We start from the raw sequence: 18,682 nt of genomic DNA on the forward strand, positions 1-18,682 counted from the left end.
GGATCTTCACAATGCCATGAAAGTAGAGAACGGTTCATTTTTATACATTTTATATTGCAAAATCACGCAAAAATTAATACTGAAGACAGTAAAAAATGGAATAGGAAATAGCGGCATGCGCACAGATGATGGAAGCGGCGGACCAAATGTTTTCGAAGGATGTCAAGTAAGAGCCAGTTGTGTGTTTCAGAATCAAATCGGCCAGGATCACAACGCCAACGCTGGAGAACAACAGAGTCGTTTTGGCCATTCGGTTGAACTGCAGAATTTTAATAAAATTAACTTTATTGTACGCCAAAAAAGCGTGCCAGTAACTTTATTTTCAGTTCTGTTATTTGGAAAGGGGGTTGACCGTCATTACCGTGATTGTCTTGTACCAGAAGAAGCCGATCAGAATCTTGAAAAGCGCGCTGGCCATCGCGAAGGCCGCAAAGACCATAAGTTCACAGGGCCATGCGTCGATGAGGAGGCCGCACCCAACGGTAATACAGCTCATGCAGATGAGGCCTACAGTCCTCATGCCTGCAGTGTACCACCGACCCGGAATTATCGCCTAAAATAATTAATTATTAAATAGTTTTTAAGTATTATACAAACCATACTTTCATGGCTGCAAGGATTTTCTGCTTGCTTTCAATTTGTGTCCGAATAAAATTTGAACTCATGTCCACAACAATTAAGATTAAAAAAAGCAAAATAATTTATTCTCATTGTTGGGGTTTACAAAGTTAGAGAGAGTTTATTATTTTCAAATATAAAAGGTGTTGAATTAATTTCCAAGGTTTATTTTGGTTTTGTTGTTTGCAAAATCTTTCAAAAAGAATTAAAGAAGCGAATAAAATTCTCTTGATGAGAATTAATAAAAATAATGTGCATATATACCAGCCGTAAAAAATATTCGATACATTTCTGAAAATATCAATGTTTGAAAAGCTAATGAGAAAAATGAGAAAAATTTAGGTTGGTGTGTGTCTCTGGTATAGTTAATATTTAACAGATATAAGCGAAGTAATGAATCGTGAATAGACTAATAAAATAACTTCCTTGTTTTTGACAAATCCCCCTCTTCGTGTGGTGCAGGAATCACGCTTTCCACTCACATTACACTTCTCTGTCTGATGGGAAGAATCAATGTTACATATATTTATCCTACCGTGAAGCGTGAGTTGGTCGAAAAGTGTGAGTCATCCATATTATATATTTTTGGATAATATCGCAAAATTCTTATATAAAGCAATGAATATGACATATTTCAATTAATTTAGTACGTTCAGAAAATCTTTGACTTAAATAGTCTGCTCAGAAATTTTAGAAGATCGATTGAAGTTAAGTATTTTAAATACCAAAATAAGGGAGATTAAATATTTAAATCTGATTTTAAACTTTGAAAATCCCAAAATCCAGTATTTTTCCATTTGTACGATTTTTAACATGAACAAGAGAATTACGGATACACTTTTTTAAATTAAAATAAATTAAAAATTAGATAAAATTCGTTATAGCCAAATTAAAAAAGTTTAAAAATATGATGCTCAAAAACTAAAAAAAAAATGTTCCTAGAGATTTTTTGTAGGTGGCTTCTATTTTCCCACTGCGCGTAAGCAATTTGAAGCGAGCTGTGTTGTGCAGAGTAGTGGTACAGCAGCCATCTAGCGAGCAATGTTAAAAGCGACAATTTTCCATAATCACACAAGATCCCCTTTTGTTTGTTGATGTTTTGATCAATCAAATGGATCTCTTCTCTGCAGTTCACTGACTGCCTGCTTATCGAGTATTAATTGACAAATTTTGCTGCAGTTTTGCAGCCTCGTTCCGGCGGTGCTTTGTCTTGATTAGGAGACAGAGCTTCCAAATTTTGAAAATAGTGAGTTTTGGTACACTAATATGCAAATTTAAAATCTATTTTGAGGTGTAGTTTTCCACTCTCAAGGCTCCAAGTTCAGTGACTTTCACAATTTACCCCTCTCGAATTTTGTGGCTCATTTAAAATGTTCCAAGGACTCCTAATTTTATTTTTTTCCATTTCTCACCATTCCAGACTGATATCCGCTGGCAAATATGAGCAGCAACTACCTGGATAATTTAGCCAGTTCAAGAGAGAACTGGCTCAATAAACTTGAGGGATTGAACATCAACCGCACAGACATGAACAAACTTATCATGAACTACCTTGTCACTGGTAAAACCGCATTTTTAAAAAGCATTATTCAAGGTTCTAAATTTGGTTCCAAAGAGGGGTTTAAGGAGGCTGCTGAAAAATTCAAACAAGAGTCTGGTGTGGAGCCAACAGTCGATTTGAACTCGCTAGACCACCGAATTCGCGTTCGGGACGCCATCCAAGCAGGAAACATCCAGGCTGCCGTCGCCATGGTCAACGAACTGCACCCTGAGCTGCTGGACAATGACAGATTCCTCTATTTCCATCTTCAGGTATATTGTAGCGAGTTTTATTAGGAAAGAAAATAATATTTTGATATAAATTTGCAGCAATTGCAACTGATCGAATTGATCAGGGCAGGACGCGTCGAGGAAGCGCTTGGTTATGCCCAGGAGCACTTGTGTGAGGCTGCTGAAGAAGACAAAGCTGTTCTCTCTGAACTGGAGCGAACACTTGCCCTTCTCGGCTTTGAGCAGCCAGAACAATGCCCTTTCAGTGATTTGCTGCAGCCAGCACACAGGCAAAAGGTAGACAGTTGATAATTTATTGGTCGTGGCTGTGAAAAATAATAATTGTCCATTTTAAAGGTTGCCAGTGAACTGAACGCGGCGATTTTGCGCATGGAAGACCAAGAGGCAACCTCTCCCAAGCTGGCTGACTTGTTGAGGCTGATTCTGTGGGCGCAGGAGGAGCTGGACAAGAAGAAAATCAAGTATCCAAAAATGGTGGACCTGGCCGACGCTAAAATAGACAAAGTGGACATGTCTAAGTGACAAATGATCCACTCTCTGCTTGATGCTTTCTATTACGGCTAAGTAGAATGGATATCTTGCAGGAGAAAACTCGATACTTTATTGGAGATTACCTAACATCTTACAAAACTGTCACATTTTGCTACCTATGGTAATGAGTGCAAGATTTTTGTATATAAACTTGATGAAAATTGTCACTTTTTTGTTTGTGATATAAAATAGCTTGTATGACTGAATTCAACTAAATATTTATGTTGAGTTAAACCAGATCTATGTTAAATAAAAGGTTATTTCAAAACTTCTGTTTCTCTCAAACTTGAATGGATGAGATAATATTTATTTATCAAATAATAATGTTAGCAGCTTGATGTTCTTCTGAAGAAACTTTATGTCGAAGCAAAAAATTCTAGTAAGATGATTTGTTCATTTGAAATAATTACCATCCAAAAACATAATCCATAGCTTTGGAAACCACGCCAGTAGATTTTCTCGGAAGAACTGACGACTCCACCTAATGACGAAACACGTCATATTTAAATTTTATCTTATTGTTAGTTGATTGTAAACTCACAGAAATATCTGGGCTGGCAGCAAGTGATCTAATACTGGAGTTCAACGGGCTGCCATAGACTGGCGAGTTGAGGCAGGACGTGTTAGCTGCCGAGGAGGAGTAAATGAAAGTGCCGCCAGCTTCTGAAAAGCTGTTGTTTGGCCCAGGAGACGACATCATCTTGTTCCTCCACCCTTGCACAATAGCCTGGTGATTAGGAAAATTACAAAGTTAGCAAAATTCAAGCAGTTGTCTTGTCTCGAGACTGATTTACAGGGATAGTAAATTTTGCAACACCTAAAATTCTGCGTTAATGTTTTTGGCACTGCAACGAAGTGATAAATAAATATTTTTTATTTGAAAAACTATAGGAAAACTTGGGAGAGAGGTTAAAATTTATAGTGAAAAAATGTTTTGAAATTTTATGATCACTGACAGCACAGTTTAAAAAATTGCATCTTTAATTTTTGGATCATATTTCTTGGTCTATAAATATCTCTTAACAAGCCAGATTAAATTAGATTTAAATTTAAAGACAACGGTTCAGGGTAAGTTAATTATCAGATTTCGTGATAATTCAGAAATTCAGTAATTAAATAGAAAAATGCGCTGAAAATACACCAATGCTGTTCTTTCAAATAATATAAAAGAAAGTAACTCTTAACAAATAATATTTTTGGGTAGTAACTTCTGCACCACAGACCAAAAAGGCTTAACCTTGGTTTGACTAGGCCTTTAATCAAGCATTTCATATTCATGATTAAGGTATTAAGGTGGGAATTGAGGTGGTACTGAGAAAATTTCAGGGTTCAAAAAAGCGGTAGTTAAAATAAATGCAGTGCTATTTTATATTTATTTCTAATTTATGCGGAGATTTATAATCTACCCTCCGACTTAGACTTGGAAGCTGGCATCAGAACAGAAAATTAAAAGGCAATTATATGAAATTTAAACTGTCAAAAAATGGCTTTCAAGCTCTGCGCTGATTTACTAGGAACAGGTAGCAAAATTCTCGTAACGCACAGGATCAATAAACCATACGAAAAAATATTACCCTATCTGTACAAGGAACCACAGCAATCATAGTGTCAAGCCCAAGGAGACCGCCGTGTCGACCGAGCGCTCGCCTGGCCTCTGCAGGGTTGGCAAATCTCAGGTGAAGCCAATTGGCCTTGGGAGAAGTTGGCACGTGCCGCACAACAATGTTTCCGCAGCTGGAGATCCACGTCAGTACAGCAGGTACCATTGTAAAGGGGAATCCAAAAACAGTGACCCAGTGCTCGCCTTCCTTGTTTTCGTCATTTGTATCCCTATGATCGGTTTTGAGAAAAAACTGTTCGTGTCCATAATTTAAAACAGCTCTTACCAATCACTGAATGAGGGCGACACCATATTCTCTGCAGTTCTAATAGAGGTGTTGTTCAGACTTTGTCCAAAACTGGTGTTGCTCAACTGGCTTTGGTTGAAGGCCAGGCTCTGATTGGAAGAAAAGCTTGCGTTTTGCTGGCTCAGGATGCTCTGATTTTGGAATGAAGTGTTTGTAACGTCGCTCAAGCTCATTATTGGAGGCCCTCGTTTTTGAGGCGAAGCAGCACCGGCCTGTGCATTTCCAGCCAAACTGCATCGAAAGAGAGATTTCAAACATTGAATTGGTAAAAATCGTGATTCATTGGATGATTTCTTATTTCACACTAGCGCACCATCCTAGGACTCCAGGATAGTATTTTAACCGTGTGTTCAAATAAATAACTACCGTGCTCTAAGTGGATTGAGCGGGGACCCTGAGTAGGGCGAGTTGAGTTGGCCACTGTGCGAGTACACGTCAGGAGCAAAAGACACTCTGCGTGTTGTCTGCGTTGAAGTTGGAGTGTTTGATTTTTCAAGAGAGGATGGGTTCTGGAAAAGAGGAAGTTTGTATTAACATCATTTCTGTCACGAGATGTCCAAAAACATGCCTTGTTTGTTGCTGATGTGGGATCTCCCATCAGAAATCCTGGTACAAAAGCTGGGCTCACATTGCCAGGGGATCCTAGTGCCATTGGTTCCATTTTCTAACTAAAAATGGAAAATTTACAGAGTAAATTCAGCTACTGTTGTAAATTTTGTCGTTCTCTTTTTACCTTTTTCCGGCGTTAAAATTTTGAATTTGAAAGATCTAAACAGACTTCTTATAATGTGGGTTTAGCAGGATGTTTAATGAAGCACCAAACAACGTAAATTCAAACCTGGAACACAATATGTATTACAAATTTTATTGATGGTTATTGTGTGTCCTTGTCCTGTCATGCGAGTTAGTTTCTGAGGTTTCTGATTTATGTATGATATCTTGAATTTCTTTGTGATGATGATTTCAAAGACCAAAATTAATTCAAACAAAACCCAATGTCTTTATAGATATTATTGAAAATGACAGTAAGACGAAAAATATTACCTCCTGTGGTTGCAAATAATTTGGTTAAAACTGCGAAACTGAACTTGTGAAAAGCGCCGTTTTGAAACCTAATGTTTTTCAAAGTTAGCGGCTGTTGGCGGTGGCAAAACGCAGCATGGCTGAGCAAGGTTCCGCATGCGCACAAAAGGGGAAAGGGGGCGTTCCCATGAGACTTAGTTTTGTTTCTGTTTCTGGCTTCGTAAAAATCGTACAAAAACAACAAACACTGAGAATAACAAATCACTAAGAATATTATTTAAAGCAGCAAACGAGGTGAACTTGCTACAGAGTAAACTTTGGTGTAATTCAGGACAACAATCATGGAAGATGAATATGCGGCTTTCGCAGGAGGAAAACTGAAGATAAAGAAAAACGAAGGAGTTGAAAGTGCTTCCAAAAAGTAAAGAACATCTCTAAAAAATATATTTTAAGCACCAGTTTCGTTTCATTTACATATTTAATTGTCTGTCTACCCTTTATTTCTATAATCGCAGTATAAACTCATTTATGTATGATATATATATCATACGTATCATTTTACAAATTATGTATTTCACGTTTCAATATCTATGCTTCAGGAAGAAGAGGAAGGACAAGCACAAGAAGAAATTAGAGCTGCGAATACCTAAAATAGTTGAGGCAGCTAAAAGTAGTGAGGATGATGCGGATTCGAGGGATGCGGCTGACAACCCTAGCAACCCCGAAAGAAGGTACACCAAAGCTGAACTGGCCTTCAAAAAGCAGCAAGAAAAAATTGTAAGATGAATTTACTCTTATGTAATGCTAAATAATACTTTATTTCCATTCACCATTTGTTTTTATAATATTAATTTTCAATTCATCTGTTGCAGCAAAGTGAGCGTATCCACAACAAGGCGATGAAAACCCACAAACAACGAGTAGAAGAATTCAATAGACACCTCGACAATCTCACAGAGCACTTTGATATCCCCAAAGTTTCATGGACAAAATGAATTGTTCGTTTTGTCCAAACTGGATTTTTGGGTTACAATATGTACGACATTATATTTTCACATGAAATTATGAAATTGTAATATAATTAGTGTAATTCCGTTACTTGTAAGGTGTAATGCTTAATAACTTGGTTATAGTAAATCCGCCACTTGATCAAGATTGTAATGATTTCTCTTTGTGTCAACCATTGAATTGGTTTTAATTAAATCAAATATTTCTTGTGAAATTAAACTATGGTTATCGTAAGAGAATCCACGTGAAGAAATGTTTCATTTTGTGTTCATACCTACTTGATTGACGACCAATTTATTGGTGGCCCTATTCACATCTAATTTATGTGCAAATAGGGAGGTGGAGATCTCACGGTTGAAACCTTATTTTAATGATTTTCATGGAAATCTAGAAACAAAAGTTGCAAAATTTCATGTGCGAATATATATAGAGGGGCAGAATCTCTTCGTCCGATTCAAACCAATTTTTTGTTGCAAATATCATTCTTATTTATGATCTAACTTGTACTTCGTTAAAGTAAAAAGAGATCACTCCAAATTTACTCCTTGTTATTTGGCTGTATAAATTACCAGTCCGAGCTGCGTGACCACGACTCACTTCGAGTTTCCTCAGAAAAATAATTAGGATCTTCACTGTTTCCTTATTTTTTATCCAACATACTAATAAACTGAATGCAATATTTTGCTCAAATGGTAGCCAGTTTAGAATTTCCTTCATTTTTGTGCTATTTTTCTTTTCTTTTTACACTCATTGCTTAACTCTGCACCTGCAGCTCTTGCATTTTTTCCTTACTGTCTCTTCACGTCGCAAAAAAATATACTCTTGCAACGGAAATCTATCCACAAATAAATTTTAATTAAAAATTTTACTTTTGAATTAACAATTTGGATCAATTTTGAACATTTCTATAAAGCAAATCACTTTCTGTGCAATAAAATTAAAATCAGCACATAAAATGTCAATTCCAAAAAAGCATAAAATTTGTAAGCTTTTTATAATTTGTAAAAGGCCTTCCAGTATCAAAAAGTCTATCCGATGTTGCAATCTTTACTGCCTGTTTTTAAAACAATAGCCTCATTTTTTTTGTTACTTTGATGACTTTGTTAATTCGATATTATATCCTTGGTTTACAGGGAAAATTGAACAATAAAAGGTCATTCATTCCAAAAAAGTTCACCATTAGTCGCAAATTTACTCATGTGAGTTAAGTACTGTTTGAAATTTCCGTGTAATGATGTGCTGTATGCAGTAATTGCGAGCCAGCGCATAAATGCTTCAGTCGAGGGTATTAAAATAAATTATTTTCAGTGCGACAAACAGCACGTAAGACAGCCGGCGTCTACCAAAGAGAAGCACGCGTTTTGTCACGCTCTGCTGGCGTCCTTGCAGTGTGTGGATGAGAATTTTCTCATAAGATTTACTTCTTGTTTCTTTCTGTATTATATTGCGATGAAGATGCGCGATTAAGGAAGCGCAGAAAGAGAGAGGCAACATGAGGCAAGGAAGCTATTAATTTCCACTAAATACAAATCTAGGATACGCGCGTGTATAAAAATATTTAAACTAAAACCTAAAATTTAGGAATCGCTTTCAACTAAAATATTTCATTATTTCATCATTGCGAAAAAGAGAAGCAAAATTATTATTATTATAAATAGCGAGCCCATTAGGAAAAACTTTGACCAAGGAAGCTGAAATTTATATATTGAGTCGATTGGATTTTAAATTTTGAGTAACTGAATTATTAATAATGCCAAAACCTAATTTAGTGTATTTATGCTGTGTGCAATTTTTTACTATTTTTCAAATTCCTCTGGAGTTAAAATTGCTAAAACACCATGTAGTTGGTTACCTCTGTAATCGCGGAAACGACGGTTTCTTTTTAAAATCAAGGCATATAAATGTAAGATTGTTTTTTTCAATTTACACTATAAATAACATTTGCGTGTTTCGTTACTTTTTATCCTTCAATTAAATTAAAGAAAGATACCTCTTCACCTGTTATGCACTTTCAAAGTGCTAGGAAAAAAAGAGGAATTTGAATTTTTAAAGAAAAAAGAAAAGTGCAGCTAGCTTAGTCAAATATTAATATATTATATATTTATTAAATGAACGCTTTAGCAGTCAATTGATGAAAATATGGAATACTTTTGAATGGTCAATGGAATTAAGTAAATTTTATTAAAATAACAATCTCAGTATTTTACAGATCAGAACCTCATGATTTAAATTATAACCACAAGCAGCAAATAACAAAATATATTTTTTTGCTTCTACACAACTGATAAAATAATGTTAAACATAATATATATATCATTTGTGAAAATTGCAAAAAAAGCTAGGATCAAAAGAGGTCTGCCTATTAGATGCGCCATTAGTGCTGCAGTTCTCGCGGTTTCCTTTTCAGTTGTGATTTTATCTGATTTTGGCGTGTATTAAAAATACTAAAGGTGGGGGAAGCAGTTTGCGTGTCGCGGTTTCTGCTCTCTGCCTCTCTCTCTATCGTTCCATCCTCTCTGCAGTTTTTCCTGACTGGTGCTCTCGTGTGTGTGAGTGTGTGTTGTTCAAAAACTGCGACTTGCTGTTAGTGTCCAGCCAGTATAGAGTGAACAGCAAAAATGCTTTGGAAAATGGATTTACTTCTCTCGTTCCGTGAGTTAACTACAGAAAAATTATTTTAAAAGTTTTTTCATGTGGAATGCATAATACAGTTTTAATTTTTGGACATTTTTTGCAAAGTAAGATTAATTTTGTAAAATAATTATTAGTGGTAATATTTTTATTCAAAACATTTTTATCGATTTTAAAACCTTTTTTAAAGACAATCAATATTCAAAATAAACATTCAAGTGAAGAGCTTGATAATTGTGAACAAACCAATAATATATTTTATAAAAGAAAATTGAGCTCTTAAATGTATCTTCTTAGATTTATGAAATCCTTTTGGTTTCAAATCTCTAAAATAATTTTAAATATCTATTTCGCAGTAGCAAAATTTCAAAGTTACCTAATATTGCCCTCCGAAATTGTACTTTTAGTGCTGCTCTCGCTCATTCATGCCGGACACCCTCAAGATTACCGGTCCAATTTCCAATTCGGACGCGGCCCCGAAAACCCTGGTGGTCCTTTTATAATAGACGGTCCCGAGGGGAGGATGCCATCCCCGCACTACAACGGCCCTGACTCTGCAAATGACAAGGCGCTATCAGACTCGTACGGTCCCCAGATGCGCCACTACGGCGGCGGCAACAATAACTTTGGGCCCCCGGTCGGCCCCCCTCAAAACCAATTCGCTTGGCCGCCGCCCCCGGGCTACAGACCAAACGGACAAAATGGACCAAACTTGAACCGACCACCCTTCCCTGACCCTTTCCAGAAAGTACCCAACTACAACAACAAACCACCCTATTTCAACGGACCTTACCAGCAGCCACCGCCGCCACCGCAGCAACCCTTCCCGGGATCATACGGCAACCCTCCACGCAGGCCTGGCGATTACGGACCCCCACCAAACAGGCCACCCTGGGTTGGCGCCGGCGGATACCAACAAGGTCCGCCTAACGGACCCCCTTCGGGATTTGGGCAACCAGTGTGGCCCAATAAGAAACCCGAACCAAGCATGCCCAATAAGCCCACGGACTTTATGGCTGATGTGATCAACAAATTGGGGACGAAAGTGCTCTTGGTGAGTTTTGAAATTAAGATTGGGGTTAAAATTAAAATTGTTATATTTTCCTACATATCTAACTACGCTTCTCTACAAAGACGAAGGTACGGCTGAGTTTATGTTTTTATAGGATTAGTTTGGAAAATTCAATTTTTTATTGACTCACAATCGCTCAGCTAAAAATAATATGTTTCATTTAGGTTCTATTCCCAAATTTTGCAATTACCAAAATCCCTGAAAAAAATCATAGTATTGTCCAAATCCTTTCAAATAATCCGAACAATCCTTTCATTTCCACTGGCAAAAGGTTGTTGAACCCTCGCAAAAAGAAAAATAAATATCTGGAATCAAAACTACGCGTCGATGGAAATTCAATAGAATTGTGAAACGTGAATCATACTCATAAAACTTCATCTGCGTGTGTGTCAACTCTTGCCGAGTGGACGCGGACCGAGCGATTGGTTGCACGCGCCTACCGATGCACGCCTATCTGCTCGCCGATCCCCGCCTGCTTTAATAATTATTATTGTCCCCAAAATGACACGGCGGCTGCGGCTGCAGTCCGATTTTCCGCCTGACGTGTGCGATTCGGCACTACTCGGTGGCGGTCATCGCCCTCCGAGGACGGCACACGTCACGCAAGGGTGGACCCTGAGCCAGCGGCTCGATACAATGACCCTGAGCACGCCGCCGGCTGGCCGAAGGACGCCGCCGGCTCTATGTGCGAAGGACTCGCGCGATTTATTGCCTGGTGTCATACTCGTGAAGCAAAATTTTGCTGATGCGAGCGTGGCCTCTGCACAACGTAAAATTTAGCAACGTGCGGTGGCAATTTTCGCCAAAATTGCAAATGTCGTCGTCACGTTAAAGATTTTATAAATTAATTCAAAGACCGCTACACCTCATTAAAAAAAAATTAAAAATGCTTTTTATCTTGTATATTTATATAATTTGTTGCAAAATTGATTTGCAAGAACCGTTTGGTTAAATGAACGGTTTCTATCATCTAATCTGTTACTTGACTGTAGTGATCTACATATTTTCTCACTGCGAGAGTAATTTTGATCAGCAGTCTCGAGCTATGAAACAAATAACTTCACATGCGACAGTTACAGTGAAGCTCAACAAACAGTAACCTACCAGCGACGAACAGTTAATCAATTAAAATACAATTCTCTAATTTTTTTCTGCTTTGCGGATTGATGTATACCGACTAAAAATTAATTATTATCAATTTAATGAATAATTCAAGTAAATAATCATCACGTGCAATGCTAAAATTAAATATTATAAAACAGATTCTCTTTTTTTAAAAAAAAATACTTGTTATGCATTAACTTGGTCCTCTTTATTGTCAATCGATGCCTGCATGAAGGCAGAAGAATGCGAAGTTGTCATTTTCAGTTAAAATTAAATACAGCCTACTCGGTGTATCGAGCTGTTTATTCCTCAATATATTTTTAAAGAGCTGGACATTCGTATAGAAATACGAAAAATAAACAGCTCTCTTCACTGAGGAAGCTACATTTAATTTCAACTTAGAAAAAATTAGGAATTTGTTGTCAATGACTCAAATTTATTTGTGATGGATTTAAAAATTGAATTTAATCTTCCTGAGAATTAAACCTGTTAAAAGTTTTGTAACTCGAAGAAATTGAACATACAGTAAATTTTTTTCTGAGTTTCATGAGAATGAAACATTGTCAAAGGTTGAGTTCTATTTAGATCAATTGGGTAACCACAATCAGGATTGAAATTTAAATTTCCAATTTGCCACAGTGACCTAATTTAAATTAACAAATTTCCCCCGTTTTCGCACAAAATTTAGATTAGTGCGACCCTGCAGCATCCCGTAACATCCGATCAGAATAATCTGCTGCCTCTGATTAACAGATAAGCACAACGCATTGCACACAATCAAACGTATCGCTGTAAAGGTCATTGCGTGGTCAGCACACTCACGCGCTTTGAAATTCGGCACCAATTGATATGCAAATTGGCAGCGCAATTAAACCGTTTAATTGAACGGTTTTTGGCAAACCCCGAATCTATAATTATTAACCTTCATGCCAGGTCTTTTTGTTAGAAAAGGGGCTGCTTATTTTGCACTGCGAGCGTGACCTTCAACCTGTAGATCATTGCAAGGCCATTGAGCGACACTGAAACGGCGGAGCTTCAAATCAGTTTTTTCATCTTTGAATTCGAATCGTGCGGTTTCAAACAACTATTGCGATGTAGAGAGAACGAAAAGCAATAAAATTTGGCCATCAGACATGTGGAAACGCACAGAATTTTCAAAGTTTTTATTCGCCGTAAAGCTGCGCCAAACAAAGTTTTACGACTTCTTGTTTATTTGATGACGAATAACAAAATAACAAGCCTAGGAATTTTATAAATTTTCCTTTCCGCGAAACATAATTGACGAAGATTGCAAGTGCAAAAAGTGTCACGTCACTTTCGCGAGTCTTCTTTTTAAAGAGAATGCGGTCGCTTTTATAAGATATTATAGGAATAGCAATAATTCGCGTTGGACGCAAACCTCAGACCAGTGTAACACTTACGGCACTTTAATCGAAAAAAAGTAGGCTTGTGCGTGAAATAAAACATTCAGCCATTCACTAATGCCGCAAAATATTGATACCAAGAACAACATATATGTTGCAGGACCATATCTCAGCGAGGGGAAATTTCGTATTTTCGCCCTACGGAGCCACTTCTGTCCTGAGCGTTTTGAGCGAGGGTGCATCAGGCAGGACAGCCTATCAACTGAACGACGTCCTAGACCTGCCCAAGAACTTTCAGGTCGTCAGAGTCGGAATGAGAGACTTGCATCGCGACTTGAAGGTAATTTATTTGAATTATTGGAAATAATCTAGATTTTAAATAACGATTTTTTAAGGCCTACTTCAAGCACAATGGATTCCTGCAAGGAGTGGATTTGAGTCACAACAACACATCCCTCAGGGAAGACTTCATTCCAATTTTGCGAAGTTACGGCTACCACGTGGACGATGAGAATAAACAGCAGGAGGCCGCAACCGAAGCGCCAGAAAAAGTAGAAACTACAACAATGCCCATGCCGGAAGAGCAGAACGAAGGTATAAAAATACACTGAAGTGGACCACGGCCCGCAGAGACTTGACCCGAATCGATGATATTAACGTAATGAGACGATTTTTTGCAGCCGCAATCTCAGAAACACAAAACGAAGGCGACAGCGAGCCTGCAAGCGATAATCTGACCGAGGAAGCGGCGACTGAAGAGGTACTATTAGGAGCGGTGTCCAGCGAGAGAAAACAGGTTATTAAAAAGAGAATTGGTTTTGCAGCAACCAGCGGAGGAAGAGGCAACCGAGGAGGCCGCAACAGAGGAAGCGCCTGAGGGAGATGAAAAGAAACGCAAAAAGAGATCGAGTAAGAGATGTAATTTGATGGACCAATTTCAATTTCTACGGCATTTAAAAATACCCAGCTTGAGTACCAATAGAACCAACTAACACACTTTTTGTTAATTTATTTATTAGTGGGCCATTGAAAATCTTTTTTGATGATATTATCAGCATTAACAATTACTAACCAATTTGCAGTGACTTTGTGGAAAGACATAGCGCTGCCATCAAAACCGAACAAACAAGGTAATGCAATGAAGGGTGCATATGTTTCAGCCAACCATGCACTTTTTCCTGATATAGAGCTGAACAACGGTCTATCCCAACCGAGCTCAAGCGAGCCCTCTGCCAATAACGACCCTCTGGCACCAAGGAAGCGGTTCCGACTCTATTCTGGCGAATTCACCGAGCCCGTGGTGGTGACAGAGAGGACAGAAATGCTCCTCTTCTCTTCCCTGCCGCAGCTGAGCGCAGTTGCGGCGCTTGTGCCTCTTGATGTGAGTTTTCCTCTTCTAGTAAACTTTTATATCTCTGGTCAATAAGTAAAAATTGGCAAAAACGTTCTTAAATCGTTAGGATTATGCAATTTAATTCTTATTCGCTTTTTTATTTGTGTTAAAATTCCAAGTCTACCCTCAAAAGCATTTATATGGTTAGCATAGTTAATGTTAGAGGTAAATGAGATCTCCTCCACATGAAATTAAAATTTTCCAAGATTGTACGGCCAGTATTTAAATAAATCGAAAAACTATTGCAGACGAGAATTGAAAAATATATCTCATATTATCTACAGGTTTATTTTCTCATTTAACACCAAAAAGGCTTTTTTCTTTTAGTTTAGAATCACATTGAGGGAGAAGCTATACATTCTGAGAATCAACTGCCTTAATTAATTTTCCAACAGGAATTAATTCAACTATTTGCGTGGTTTTCTTTAGTTAGTTTTATAATGAAACAACTCATTTATCTAGCGCGTATGGTATTTTTCGTATTTTTAGCTTTCGTGTTTGATATGGGTGGGCATCCCGCGTGACTCCGCTGCAACACAGGTTGCCTTACAGGGGCTCCATAAAATTGTTTGTTCACACTTTCTCTTTGCAACGAACATTTTACGTAAAATACGGATGAACGTTTTTGTTAAATTCATCAACTCAATAAAAACTTATGACTGGGTGACGCGAACAACTTAATAAATTTAAGAATGCACATAATATACAGCCCTTGAAATATTTTCCAGCGACAATTTTAAAAGAAATAACACACAACATTATTAAAAATTATCCTAATGCATCTACGATACCCTCTCAAATTTTATTTATGATGCGGTAGCAAAAAATAAAATAAACTGATTAATTATATCTTGTATCTTTGGTGATATTAACGCTTGCAATACAACCACAGCAATTACGACAATTGCCCACCTAAGCAACATTCGAGGAGAAACGTGATTCTAATTAGCATAGTTCAACTAGCCGCGGACGCCAGTCGTGAATAAGCAATCGACTAATTTCTTTTGCGTCGTGCACAGGAACCACGGTATGCTCTGCTGGTCTTGGTGCCGTACGACGGCCGACCCATGGCTATGAAGAAATTGGTCAAAGAATTGACTAAAGTGCCGCTTAGGACCGTCCTTGGGTCACTCAGGCCTAACCACGTGCATTTCACCATACCGTCGTTTTCAGCTAAAGGAACCGTCGTTCTCACTTCTGCCCTCCAGCAGGTAAGAGACTCATTATTTTCGTTAATTAAATAAAATTAAATTCAAAACCACAGCTTTATCCGTAATGTTATATTTAAAACTGATGGACAGATAAACAATTGAAGGGAAAAATAATTTCACAGCACGTTTTCTAATTCTAAACAGCAGCTGCTTGGGCCCTTTGCAAAGTAATTCACAGCCACAAAATCAAATTAACTGGAGAGAAGGCCTGGGGCGTTGAAAGTAAAAAAAACATCTGCTGTCCAGAAGGAGAAACTGCGGGAAATTTTTATCTTCAATTGTTCTCTTTCAGCACCATCCTAGTTATAAACCCACACAGAGATAAGAGTCTTTTTGTGACCTTTCCTTTAGCCTAAGCGATTTCTTTCTTTGTGTGTAATGTCTTTTCATTGTGTTTCAAAAAATTATTTTTGTTTATAGATTGGCATCCATGACATTTTCGACCCAAGAAACGCAAAACTGGATAAAATGTCCGTCGACCCGGGGCTCTTTGTGAGGCATCTCGAGCAGGTCATTGACATGAATTTTGGAAAGGTCAAATCAGTTAACACGAGTGAGTATTGCTTTTTTCTATTTACCTTTTGCTTGTAGGCTAACAAAAAATATAATCTCTTCATCAGGACAAGTCAATGTCCATGTGGTTTTATTAAATTCTTAGAATAAACCATTCAATGACTCAGCACGTCAGAGAGGTTATCTAGTTGGTCTACATGCGCAATTAAACTTTAATTACTTTGTTAGGGACTTCCCGCACGCGTGTTAAAGGCCTTTGCCCTGGGCAAATTGCATCCTCTATAAAATAACATCTTTTTCCAACAATAGAGATCACTAGCGGCTAGCGGGGTCACCACCATCATTTCCCAGACCAATTAGCGCAAATCATTTATTTGTCGAGACGCGCGACGATTAATTAATTTATCGTATAATGACGGCTCAGCGTGAAAGGAGTTGCGGGTGTGAAATGGTCTGCTGGAGGCAAACAATGTGACAATTTCGCTTTTGTTCTGTCCATAAAGACCTCGGCCTTTACAATCACCCTTGCAGAACCGTCATCATTCACTCTCGATGCGCGCGATCTTCTTCCTATGCAATTTCGCAATTATCTGCAATCTGACGCTGCCGACGAGCCGCTCGTGGACAATTTAAAAACGTTTCGCGCACAACACAATGGGAGTCTTTCAATAAGCCCCGATATCCAATCCCAGCCTATGAAATGAATAATGCAAAGCAGAAAATGAAAGTGAGTTGTTGAACATATGTCCAACCTTTTTTTCACATGCAATTCTTGAATTGGAGCCAAAGTTATGTTGGCACAAAGTTTGTTTTATGATCTTACTTAAAGAATTTGAATTCAATCGCGTATCTTATCGCCAATATAATATCTAAATCGTCCAAGGGCTCAATTTAAAATAAAATTATAAAACTTGGCATTTCATTTAATCTTGAAACCGAAAATATGTCTTGCAATTTTGGTTTTTTACAAATTTAGAAATAATTCTACCTAAAATTTCTAAAATAGAAAGGAAAAAAGTGATAAGAATTATGTGTGCTTTTACTTTACAGTTGCAACAAACCATGAGAGACTTCATTCCACATTAGCGTGATTTTTTTATAAAAGAAATATTGAAATTGTCCTAGTTATGATTGAATAATTACTACAACTTTGTTACGAAACAAAAAGCTCATTTTCTGCATGCCACGAATCCTCGACCTGTGACACGACTAGAGGCGTTGCGGTGTAATGACTATTTAATGGGGATAGTGAAGGCAACGAGCTCGCTGGAAATTAATTGAAATGCGTATTGCACACGAGAGTCGACGAAAGTATACACCTCTCGCGGGCAGGATGCACCGGCGCAATGCACAGCAAGCAGGTCGATTATCTTTGCTCACTTGCAGCAAAGCAGTCTTTTCAAAATGCTACTAAAACAATTACATTTATATCTGTAAGGTCATAAACCAGAAACTGCACGAACCAGCAGTGCAAGATCTCTGCAATTACGCGAGAGATAGTAAAGCTACGCGCAGAAAGCTAATAATCTAAAATAAAATCTTATGCATTCGATTAAAACACTATAGACATCAAGCGTCAGAGGTGAATCTCTGGGAATTGGCAAAAGTGCTCTTTGGCAGATGACCACTGTGGTCTCCTGCACTCATAAAAATCCCGGCGTACACAATGACCTAAGCAGATTTCTCTGCTTGGAAATATATGCCAAAGAGAACGTAAACACCTTGCCAAATTAAATGACAGGTTCTCTTCTAGTTGCCCGCGCCTTGAGGCGAATAAGTGCTAGCTGCACCAAACGTCCTTAAATATATTTAATCCCCAAAACATACAAAAAAAAACCACGCACTCGGCGGCCTCTCTATTTGAACAGAATTAAGCTAACTCATTTTCGCCTTAAAATTGCAGGAGTAATTACGGCGCGATCCACCACCGAGGTTTTTGATGCCATGCGGCCTTTCGTGTACTTTGTCATTGACCGTCCGTCGCAAGTCGCCCTTTTGGCCGGCAAAGTTGAAGATCCCACCACGCAGCGGATATTTTGACCAAAACACCGTTGACTTCGCTCAGAGTCAGTAAGCGAGAGAGGGCGACATATTTGCGTGGTTAGTGATTGAAGGAGACACTGCATTTTTGGAGGAGTTTTTGAACTCAAGAGTGCTGGAAAAGTGCAAGATTTAGATTTTTTCCGTAGGAGAAGTTTCCAAAAAAGACTTTTCTTCATTTAATTTATAAAAATAGTGCTTAATGTGACAAGGAGCTCAGAATTCGCCGCAAAAATAAACCAAAAAAATCAAAATTTGAATGTGCCTTGGATCTTGGCTAAGTTTGAGTTCCAATTTTGATGGATGTTTAATTTTAGTAATGTATTTTTATTTATATAGTAAGTGATGATTACTTGATAAATAAATTAAAGTGGAATTCTTTTCGTATCATTAAAGTGAAACAATAAAGAGATAAATTTTATTGTCTTATTATTTGATCCCCCATTTTGAGTTTGGTAGCAACTTAAAACTCATTA

The 18,682-nt window shown here is 37.8% G+C and overlaps 4 protein-coding genes across 7 annotated transcripts; 3 read left to right on the top strand and 1 right to left on the bottom strand.

Moving 5' to 3' along the window:
* The first annotated feature begins 1,693 nt into the window (after positions 1–1,693).
* Positions 1,694–3,208, top strand: Hou (GID complex subunit 8 homolog protein Houki). The gene is made up of 5 exons (XM_065484248.1): positions 1,694–1,864; positions 2,039–2,179; positions 2,234–2,430; positions 2,488–2,685; positions 2,746–3,208. Exons 2-5 carry the CDS (start codon positions 2,059–2,061, stop codon positions 2,929–2,931), a joined length of 702 nt encoding a protein of 233 aa, XP_065340320.1. The 5' UTR covers positions 1,694–1,864; positions 2,039–2,058; the 3' UTR covers positions 2,932–3,208.
* A 1-nt stretch (position 3,209) lies between these two features.
* On the bottom strand, positions 3,210–6,003 carry Nup35 (Nucleoporin 35kDa). The gene is made up of 7 exons (XM_065484247.1): positions 5,892–6,003; positions 5,416–5,515; positions 5,214–5,356; positions 4,827–5,078; positions 4,515–4,770; positions 3,482–3,667; positions 3,210–3,421 (listed from the first exon to the last, which is right to left on the bottom strand). Exons 2-7 carry the CDS (start codon positions 5,506–5,508, stop codon positions 3,347–3,349), a joined length of 1,005 nt encoding a protein of 334 aa, XP_065340319.1. The 5' UTR covers positions 5,509–5,515; positions 5,892–6,003; the 3' UTR covers positions 3,210–3,346.
* A 106-nt stretch (positions 6,004–6,109) lies between these two features.
* LOC135939723 (protein FAM32A-like) lies at positions 6,110–7,131 on the top strand. The gene is made up of 3 exons (XM_065484249.1): positions 6,110–6,291; positions 6,470–6,647; positions 6,743–7,131. The coding sequence occupies exons 1-3, from the start codon at positions 6,212–6,214 to the stop codon at positions 6,863–6,865; spliced, it is 381 nt and encodes a 126-aa protein (XP_065340321.1). The 5' UTR covers positions 6,110–6,211; the 3' UTR covers positions 6,866–7,131.
* Positions 7,132–9,340: 2,209 nt separating this feature from the next.
* Positions 9,341–18,627, top strand: Spn85F (Serpin 85F). Of its 4 annotated transcripts, none has more exons than XM_065484848.1 (11): positions 9,342–9,530; positions 9,917–10,563; positions 13,210–13,389; positions 13,445–13,643; positions 13,730–13,809; positions 13,874–13,967; positions 14,132–14,179; positions 14,237–14,430; positions 15,462–15,653; positions 16,074–16,206; positions 18,070–18,627. In XM_065484848.1, exons 1-11 carry the CDS (start codon positions 9,497–9,499, stop codon positions 18,204–18,206), a joined length of 1,938 nt encoding a protein of 645 aa, XP_065340920.1. In that variant the 5' UTR covers positions 9,342–9,496; the 3' UTR covers positions 18,207–18,627. The 4 variants fall into 4 exon arrangements, with proteins under 4 accessions (XP_065340919.1, XP_065340920.1, XP_065340921.1 ...); XM_065484849.1 differs by having other exon boundaries at positions 9,343–9,530; positions 13,874–13,958; XM_065484847.1 differs by having other exon boundaries at positions 9,341–9,530; positions 14,132–14,430.
* Positions 18,628–18,682: the final 55 nt, after the last annotated feature.

This window comes from Cloeon dipterum, chromosome 3 (assembly GCF_949628265.1).
Source record: "Cloeon dipterum chromosome 3, ieCloDipt1.1, whole genome shotgun sequence".
Lineage (NCBI taxonomy): Eukaryota > Metazoa > Arthropoda > Insecta > Ephemeroptera > Baetidae > Cloeon > Cloeon dipterum.